The 10,676-nt window shown below is 37.1% G+C and overlaps 1 protein-coding gene across 1 annotated transcript; it reads right to left on the reverse strand.

The window, feature by feature from the left end:
• Nucleotides 1-317: 317 nt before the first annotated feature.
• Nucleotides 318-10,318, reverse strand: LOC139980875 (coiled-coil domain-containing protein 42 homolog). Its single transcript, XM_071992870.1, has 9 exons — nucleotides 9,847-10,318; nucleotides 6,513-6,618; nucleotides 6,202-6,306; nucleotides 5,696-5,781; nucleotides 4,620-4,791; nucleotides 3,840-4,003; nucleotides 2,746-2,814; nucleotides 1,570-1,657; nucleotides 318-734 (listed from the first exon to the last, which is right to left on the reverse strand). The coding sequence occupies exons 1-9, from the start codon at nucleotides 9,900-9,902 to the stop codon at nucleotides 645-647; spliced, it is 936 nt and encodes a 311-aa protein (XP_071848971.1). The 5' UTR covers nucleotides 9,903-10,318; the 3' UTR covers nucleotides 318-644.
• Between the last annotated feature and the right edge of the window lie 358 nt (nucleotides 10,319-10,676).

The raw sequence follows: 10,676 nt of genomic DNA on the forward strand, positions 1-10,676 counted from the left end.
TACCTATTGACATTTGTCACATTTTGTTGGTGTAATTTGGCGATGACACCTATTTATTCTTCGTTTATCTGCAAATTAGCCAGGCCCGGAAAGGGTCATTTCCGGCGATCTAGGGATTATCTTTACTCAAAAATTTCTGTGCGCTACGCGCCAACCTGTGGTGGCACTCCGCTAAGATAGTGTAGAAAGCGCTCCTACAGACCATTCTCACCCCTCCTGACCAATACCCCTAGCTCCGCCACTGCCTGTAAATTTTCTCTTTTCCTTCTAAAAAATCTCATTTGAACAAATCCTGTACCCTGCATCAACTTCCTAACTTTAAATTTTGTTTACACACAATAAAAAACATCACATGTAGCTTCGGACTTATTGTTCTTTATCTTATTTCATTTCTCTAAGTGTATTTCATAGAATGTTTACTCCCATCGAAAATAACAAACAGAAATCACACCGACTCCTCCAGTCAACAGTTGCTTTCATATCCACGGACAAAGGTGTTATTAATCGCAGGAGATTGTGATCTTCTGAAAATGTGTGACGAACGAGTTAATATTTCTGAGTTTTGTTTTTATTAGTTTCTCGCATCCACTCCAAGGATGTCGGTGTTTAGCTGTTCCATCTTTAGATGAGGGAGGACGGACATTTTACGAAGCACCCGACGCAGTGGTTCCAACCGCCTCTGCTCGCTTTATCTCCGTGGTGATCTGGGTCAAGTCCATGATGAACATTTGAATCTGTTAAAGAGAGGATGAAAAAGGGTCAACCAGGTATTTCCTTCGAAATGGTGAAATAATTCATGTTTTGTGTCAAGACCAATATGAAAAGATTACAAGGACGTTATATATAAAAGTAATATATGAAACAGTGCTTTCAACATTTCAATATGGATCCATTCAAGGGACAAGCCATTGCTGATGTCAAAGCTGCAATATGACACTTGCCACTTTACTGGTGACTGAAAAGGCATTCCTACATGCATCAATCGAACATTCACTGGAAGCTCCCGCTAAAACTACTTAAGCAGTTGTATTTGATTTTTTTTTTTCCTCCGTTTATTCAGATTGCATATAATATTTACAGTGGTTCCTAAGTAACAGATACAATGATTCGCAGATTTACAATTATAGTTCACCTACACCCTTGCAGTGTTCTGACAGAAAAACAAACACAACTAATAACCGGAGCCGACGACCAGCATATAAGTTGGGTATATGTTTAAAACAAATCGTTTAAAGCAGTTCTATTTGATAGTAGCAGTTTTAATTTTAATGCACATACTATTTATTTACTACCAGCCCATAAGGAAGAATTATGAGAAAAATTCACTGATCACATTTTGTGTAGCAATTTGAAACATCTCTCATAAAGGGAACTGGTGCCTGTGCACAAGAACTGCTATACCTTACCAGCGTAAAAATTTCATCACTACATGATGACCATAGTTTCAACAAAACAATAATAACTTTATAACAACACTATGATATCTTCACACAGGTATGTCAAAATTTAATTTCGTTACCGTAGTAGACAAATTAAATGTCCGTACGAAGCTATTTCAAAGCGACTTACCTTGGTGAGTTGTTCCACTGTATTGTCACCATCAGAGCTGGACTGCTTCAAATGTCGGTTTACTAACTGGAATAGATTATGTGTTGCCCTGTCAAAAAGAAAATGTAGAAAGTGGTTTCCACTGACTCTACTTTTGCAGCGGTTTTTGGGAGGAGCGGGGTTAGGGGGGGGGGGTGGGTTCTATGTTAATCCTTGATTCCATTTAAATGCACTATATACAGACATATTCTATCAACTTCCTTATACATCATTTTCAGTGAATGGGAGGGTTAACAATCAATGTAAGGTTCTTAACTTTCTTTCTTTTTATACAAATGTTAGATCATGCCAATTTTTCTGCGCAAAAGTCGATGCTGTTTAAGTAACACTTTACCATTATCTCCATAATAATGTTAGCAACTTCTCTCATTATCCAAATTTATTTTTATTTTTTTATAAACAATATATCTGATTTTGGGGGAAATTTTTAATATTTGTGGATTTGTTGATCTGGCAATAAATGAAAACATGACAATACCAATACAAATATCAAAAACACATCTTTCAAAATGTACTCAATGTCAAGAAATAATTCATTGTCCAAAATTTTGGCATAGCAACTTTGATATTTGCAGAGTTTGTTATACAATATTTAGTCAATTATTTCAAGAAGAAAAGGCAAGGATTTATTTCCATGAGGGTGGAACATGTGCAGGGCAAATTTTGTAATGATTTTCCCTGGTTTGTCCCTTTGAACAACCAGGTCTTACCTTTCAGTTTGCCTAACAGTAAATTTGGTTGTTGAATAGAACACCAATTTTATGGGCCAGTCAAACTCCCCTTCTGGTGGATCATAGGCTTACTACTATCTTTGTTTTATTTCGGTATCTCCAAAGTGATGAAGGGTGATACCAATTTATCATTTTATGTATTTGGGTTTACTTAGTTACAATGCAATCTGACTTTGATGTAAGCGACTAGTTGTCCCTCTGACGACCTCCAAAGCTGAGTTTGGTTGCCATCCGAGCAGAAATTTGGTCGTGATGTTGGACACAGTTCTACAGCTAAAAGACAATCCGCATTTCAGCCACATAGAGGGACTGAATTATGCAGGCGACTCTGGTAGGGAAAGGGGAGGGAACCACATGAGGGTGAAGGGTGCGAGAATATATAGCCTTGGAATCTATCTGGACTTACATTTTAATTCTACCAAGTAAGAGAGTCTTCTTTGCTGCTGTGTTCTTGATATGCGTCCAGACAGACTCCCTGATAAAGAAAATAAAATCAGACATAAAGTAAAATAACATTGATGAGTTTCCAAGACAAATATTGGGGGGGGGGGGGGTGGGGTGGGGTGGGGGGTGTCATGGTCAAATGGCTAAAGCAATGGACTTGAAATATAAGAACTCCAGGTTTGATTCCTGATTTGTTAAGTTGTGTCATTGGGCAAGGCACTTTATCTCCATTGCCTCTCTTTACCCAGGTTTATAAATCGGGACCTGCGGAATAATTTGTAAATAGAGTTGTCTGTGCTGGTTTTTGGCTGCACCCTATGGAGCACAGCAATTCCCCAGGAGCGACCATTTGAATTGTGCACTCTTGGGTATGTGGGTGTGACAAGTTACCAATGACAAGGGGTTTAATGTTGTAAGTCATGTGAGAAGGCCTTGATACTAGACTGTAAACCTTGAAAATTTCTTCAAATTTACAAATTGATTCTGGATTTTTTAAAAACAGTCATTAAGTAAAGCTCTCTTATGTTGGATAGAATACTGTGATTGAAAAGACATTAAATTAATCATTTGTTTTAAGGACAGAATTTTTTAAAACTTTCCAAACAAATGGGTTGTTTTAAATAAAAGAAAAGAGAAGAATTGAAAGGAAACGGTTTACTTTTATACTAAGATGAAGCACATCTCATACAGTACTTGTTTCCATTTATAAATGTCATTTCAGGTATGTGAAAGTTAATTTAGCAGAAAATCCTGAAAAATAGTTAGGTGTCTTTGACACAGAGTACCACGTATTAGTGTCATTATAATTAAATTTTTGAAACAAAGGGAACTTTGTAATTACAATATTTGGAAATAATTCTTTTTTACTCAAAATGGGGAATGTCTTGTTAAAAGGAGCATTTTACATTGATGTTTTCACAAACTGGGGAACAAAACCCTCTTGTTCATCCCCGCCCCCCCCAAATCCTCTTGTTTCTCCCGCCTTCCCACCCCCCCAAATCCTATTGGTCATCCCCCTCCCCCTCCCCACCCCTGTATTTATTCTAGTAGGCTTACCATTTAACTGCTTCACTTTGGGCCTTGTCTAGTCTCGTCTGTAACATAGCTAATTGGTTATTGAAGTTGAGAATCTCATTGTTTTTGTCTTCTGTAAACTTGACCAGCTGACTCTTTTGATAGTCCACTGCATCTTGAGTTTGATTTGACTTGTCAACCAGATCCTACCACAGAGAAAGGAATGAAGATAGGTATGAATTGTCTAGTAGGCATTAATCCTTAAATGTGATGTTTCAATTAAAGTATTCAAAGGTTTTAAAGAATATAAAATGTCCCATTTTAAACCATTGGAGGAAGTGTCATAGACAAAGTGGAGAAGCATCTTAATTTTTTTTTGGCACTGAAGAAAAGAGGAGGAGTTCCCCTTCATTAATTTAATAATAGAATAAAATATTTTTCTTTTGTAGAGGCAGAATTCTTGTCAGCAACTACTATGTCTCATACATTAAAGTGGGAAAAAGTGAAAATGGAATTTTCTAGGCTACAAATGTGCTAATGGTAAAACACAGAATAAGACCATGTTTTGACACAGAATCAACATACTTAAACCATCGCACCACCTATTCCCCCTCCCCCTGTCATTCAGACAAAGATGTGGTGGGGAAGTAAGGCTCCCTGATCACATGGTGGTCATAGTTTGTAACGTATTTCAGAGTACTGTTTCTCTAAACACTGTTGGAAACTTTTGCTTCTGGCAACTTCAAAGACATTTCGAGTCATTGTTTCTACCTACAGAAACTTACAAACCAGAAATAAACTAAAAATGAAATGAGCGATTACCTGGTGAGTGGCTACAAGGGTTTCATATCTGGCGATGATTTCACGGATTTCCTGAAACTCTTCGGCTGTTTCCAGAGTTCTCTCCAAGTACCTGTGGTAGATTCGGTGCTTGTCGAGACGTTTCATCAGCTTCTTCTTCTTACTCTCTAACTCTCCGATGTCTGTGTCTAACCTGAACGTGAAAATGAAACAGCGGAAGATGTAAAGATACATTGACCGATCAGCACAAATTAATACAAAAAAAAAGAGAAGAAAATAGTTCAACTTGGTTGCATTTTATTATTCAAACTGAGCTAAGAACTTTGTGAAATTCTGGAACCACCACAAACAGTTGTTTTGTAGAATCATCATAGGGAGAGAGGATGTGGGGGAGGGGGTCATGGCCCCCCAACTACAATATCAGTCAGGGGAAAAAAGGATGTCAGGGATTTTTTCAAAACTTTGTCAAAGCATTTTATAGCACAACCTTACATTTAGACCTAATTTATAGCCTAAATTTGCCTCAGAAGACCATTTCAGATGGAAAAAACCATAGCTTCTATAGATAAAAGGGGGGGACGGAATCTTACCTTAGCCAACCAGAGCTCGATTCCGCAACCTCCCAAATGCCTAGTTTCACTACTTCTACATGCCACTGCCTTTAAAGGCATTGAAGACTCGCGAAACCGCGTGCCGCGCTCTGAAAAAGTTAACTATCCGTTGCTTGCAAATGACGTTTTCTTCTTGTCGCTACAAAATGCAGACAGTAATGAAACGTGATACAATATATCTTTTATCTAGACCTGAGATGTCCACGCTGCTATGTACACTGTGTTGTGGGTATCGACCGTAGCTGTATGTATTGACTGTACACTAGTGTCTAATTACCGACGGTAGCAAGCTGTGCGTGTATTTTCTGGTATTGATGGTGGTGTCTTACACTTCTGTTACACCTCATTCGAAACTAGGTCAGATTACCGGCATGAGACGTTTCTTTGTGCGCGAGTCTTCACACCCTTTAACTAATTGACCATAGTCATGATACTTTCAAAGGGTTTATTATAAATTAATGAAACTTCATTAAAAAAACAGCTCACCTTGATATTTCCATCTCCTTTGTTTTTCTCAGGTCAGTTTCATCATGAGCTTTCTTCACAGCTCTAGCTCTCTTTGAGTCATTTTCCTAGGGATGATCAAAATTTGAAAAAAAAACTTTAAAATGTTAAAAACTTTGTCACATTTTTCATTTAATACAATTAACGGAAATTGCTAACCTGGAGGAAAAAAAATTAGATCATGCAATTTATCTTAATTTGTTAAGTTCAGATATTCTGCTTTAAATATTCCTCAAGGAACTTACCTATTTGTAATTTACATTGTGTATAGGTATTATAAGACTATACATTTTTTTTTACAGTTTCTTCATGGTTAGTGAATTAAGATGAGCAAAATAAAGAGTTCTTTTATATAATAATCATAATGCTCTCTTTCTATAAGATCATTGAAATGCTAGTCTTTGAAACAGAAAGGTACACCTCAAAGGCTTGTTTGTGTAGTACAAAGTGTAAACAAATTTACTATGAATGACATCAATAATCCTCACCTTTAGAAATTTATCAAATTTCTGCAAGGACTCTTTTAGTTGGAATTCCTTCCTCTCTAGTTCTTCTCGCCTCTGTTGAAGACTCTCCATTTTCATTTGGAACTCCTTAAGACGAAAATAAAATCAATTAACAATTAACAACTACCGTGGTCATAGCAATAGTACAGTTAAACAGTACTTTGATAACATTATGACGGAACATCAGTCTAAAAACTCACACAGAATTACAGGGATCCATTTTTATTTGCTATAAATTTCAGCAGAAGCATAAAAATATAATATTTTCTTTATGAAACTGGGTTGATTCTCACCTCTTTTTGACCACCCAAAGCGGATTCAACTTCTGCCATCTCCCTCCTCTTCTCAAGTAACCTCGTAGCTGGTGTCAGGTGATCATCTTCTCTTTCTGGCATTTTCCTTTGTTACAAAAAAACAAAAGAAAGACTGATTGATATATAATGGAACACAATGGCAAAATATAACTATATAGCCTAATAGGATGATGGAGTGTTTAGTTTGTGGCTTCTGTTTTGAAAAATTGTCATTTTATATCAGGCCTAGACTACTATACGCAACATGCCTAGGCCTATTATAAAGGATGGTTTCAGCACTTTGGTATAAAACATACTGTAGATGTTGCTGATCCAGAACTTTTATTGACATAAAAACTTTAAAAAACTTAAGTTGCCTAGCTGAGACCTAATACCAGCAATTACCCAAAGCAGCATTCAAATGAGTTAGCCTAATCCTAGCCTAGGCTTTAACTTAGATTTAGGGCCTTATGCCTAGGTTTCATTTTTATTGTAGTTAAGGGACATATTATGATGGAGGATCTATTATGATGCACTTTTGGAAGTTTCACGATTTTACAATAGCAATGGAAAGTAAACCAAACTTGAAGTGTGCAAGCAAGTGTTCCCATGTGATTTTTCACAAACATGGAGCCAAAACTTGCCAAGTGCTAACTTACTTCCCCCTGCTAGACTTGTGTTTGTCCAACGTCAAATCTAGAAGAAAATAATCCCAAATTTTTCTTTCTAGAACTTTCTTCTTATAGGCTACTTGTTACATCTGAAGTAAAACTAGAAAGTGAATTCTGGATGCTTTACAGTTCTTTTTAAGTAGACTGCATCATAACAGGTGTAATTTTTTATGAAGATACTGCCACAGATATTGCCCATAGCTTCATCAAAATTTTGTCAATATACGTAAAATGTAGATGGTCATTACAAAGACATACTGCAAATACTAGATATGTATCTATATTAAAGAAATTTATTCGACCATGAATATATACTTTCCTGGTTCAAAGTCTTAACTGTTTCATAATTGGACCCAACATGCTAGAAATGTGCAAACCTTAAAAAAGGGAAGTTTTAGTGAAAGGTTTTGCCTATTTTTTCATATTTGCTCTGCAGCAGGGGGAATATGAAGCAAAGCACAATCACTTCTCATCTGACTACTAAGAAAATTTCATATTTGTCTCTCATATCTAAAGAGAAATGCACAAAAAACATTTTCTTCAGGTGCTGGGCAAATAACATGAAGCATTTTCTTATTGGCTGTGGCTATTTAACTGATTGTTGGATAATAATAATAATAATAATATATGAGATTTATATAGCGCCAACTCAGTAGACAAAAGCCACTGCTCAAGGCGCTTTACAAAGAAAGCAGATTATGTCTTTTGTCTTATTATCAAGATAATTGCTCATCAGGCTGATTTTCCTCAGTTGCTAATTAGCAGAACGACAGAGATATGTAACATGATTTTCAAGTGCCATGGATGAATAAACTTGTTTACCCGATCAATGTCTGTGAGCTGAGAGAAAATTCTAGCCAGAGTGGAACAATTTTCACTATAGATGCATCCCATCTAAACAGTCAAACTGATGCTACAGTAACTGAGTAAGTGTTCAGATGCATTATAATATCTGAGTGTAGTATAGTCAGTATTGCGAAGTTTGGAACACTGCGAAGTTCGGACACCCCTAAGAAATACACGATTTCACCATGACAACCTATAGCAATAGCCAATTTCACGAAAAACTACGAAGCTACAGATACTTTCTCTCCAAAATGACCCGTGTGCAATTAAGTACTCACATATTTGTCAATAAAATGACGGAGATCTATGAAGCCTGTTATAATTACTGAAGAGCAACTGCGCCACCAATTTTATCACCAGCGCCACACTGTGGGCCGGGTGTCCGAACTTCGCAATACTCTAGCAAAGAAATACCAGTTCCACAATCACAAAGAATCTTCTTGGAATACATGTGAAAACAGTTTGCAGGAAAGAAAGTTTGGCCGTGTATCGTAATATAACACAATTCTCCCACCATATCAAGTATATTTTCAGGTGATTTATACCAGAAGATATAGTTTTGGGGTGTTTTAAGGCTTAGGTGTCCGAACTTCAAGGTGTCCATGCTACTGTATTGTAGAAAAGACCATGGAGAGTACCCAAAGAAATTTAAAATGCTATGTCAAATATACTTGTAGCACTTGGAAGTTAGAGAGGGTTTGGCCATGAGGTCGTTGAAGCCGACTCTAGTGCAGAGGATTATGCAGCCTCCCAATAAAAACATGGATGTGAAGTGCTGCATTCGGCATATTTAGGCAACAAATTAGTTAAATACTTAGGTTACAAGCAAGGTTGGGCAAATAACTACTTTAATTTATTTTGCTTACACCCGAACCTCTGGATCCATTATCTCCAAACGGTCAGCTAAATTATTGTTACATCAGGCATATTAAATCTATGAGTACAATTGGGTAAATAAGCACTCCTTATTTAACAGATATTGGGTAAAGAAGCACTAGTGCATCACCACTTATGTAACCAACAATTTGGGGAAATATGTAGGCTAGGCCTACTAACGTATTACTTAAATAAAGAAGAACCGATAAATTGCTTTTTCAGTGTGCAGTAAGCTGCTGGTTTCTTACTGCAAGTTATTCATGTATTCGTTCATTCCTAAAATGAGCCGAGCCTAGTTAATACTAGTAGGATGGTGACTTCGAAGTTCGCCCACTTAAGACTTAAAACACCCCAAAACTAAATCTTCTGGTATAAATCATTTGAAAATATACTTCATATGGTGGGAGAATTTTGTTATAGTACGATACACGGCCAAACTTTCTTTCCTGAAAACTGTTTTCACGTTGTTTTCCAAGAAGATTCTTCGTGATTGTGGAACTGGTATTTCTTGCTAGAGTATTGCGAATTTCGGCCACGCAACCTACAGTGTGGCGCTGGTAAAAATTGGTGGCGCTGTTGCTCTTTCAGTAATTATAACAGACTTCATAGATCTCCGTCATTTTATTGACAAATATGTAAGTAATTTCTTGCACACGGGTCATTTTGGAGAGAAAATAACTGTAGCTTCGTACTTTTTGGTGAAATTTGGCTCTTCCTGTAGGTTTTCATGGTGAAAATCGTGTATTTCTTAGGGTGCCCGAACTTCGCAGTATGGCGAACTTCGCAATACTGACTATATGTGTAACACAAGTAACATAGTTGCAGCAAATTTCGTGTAACTGGTATATATGCAAACGTCCATTACGTTAGATGATAGTTACGGCAATCAGTGTCAAAGAACCAAAACAAACAAGGCTCACGAAAACGACAGTTATACTTACACGAGGAGTTTATCCTCAAAGGTAGTGCGGAAATACTCTTCTAAGCTGACAGACATTTTGAAACTGGTCAAATATTTAGCCCTAAGAGAAAATTGGATAAATCTGATTTATGATAGGTTGCGCTATGGTTCTTGTAATACTCAGCTAGCCAGCTACACAATTCGGGCAGTGTGTAGGCCTAGGTATCCGAGACGCTGTTGCTAGGATACGATAGAACATGGACAGTGCACGACTCGTATTTGCAGGTAGACAGTGCATTCAGTATCTGTTACCTGGGATCAGGAAGTTGGCGAAGGAGAGGTTAGCGAAATACGGTACTGGAGTCGGTGAAGGGAAAAGAGCCCACCCCATTTTCAGATCGGTGAATAAACGACTCGGTGTATAGCTACGTTTAGGGAAATACACATATAATTATAACACACGGACACACTATTAAATTGCAGCGATCAGAGAAAGGCAAACTCGAGTGGCATGTATCGCTTTGCTGGTCAACTACAGTATGTGTCAGGTTCAAGGATATGGCTATCCGTGACGTCAAATCTATTTATTGTTGGAACCAAGCAATTGTGCAACAAGAACTTTCTCTACCTATGTACAACACGATTTAGGGATTGTAGGCTACATATGTTCTCATGGTCAGCCGATATCAAATGGGACACATTATTATTCATTAATTTGACTCATTCGTATATTTCGAGCAAACGTCAAAATGTGACAGAATTATCACAAATAAAGTGCAGTGTGTTTATATGGTACAAATAATATTTACACGCTATACTGTTACCTTTTCTTACTGTATTGTTGTTGCATGGGAAAGGAGAAAACACTGA

This window comes from Apostichopus japonicus, chromosome 15 (assembly GCF_037975245.1).
Source record: "Apostichopus japonicus isolate 1M-3 chromosome 15, ASM3797524v1, whole genome shotgun sequence".
Taxonomy (NCBI): domain Eukaryota; kingdom Metazoa; phylum Echinodermata; class Holothuroidea; order Aspidochirotida; family Stichopodidae; genus Apostichopus; species Apostichopus japonicus.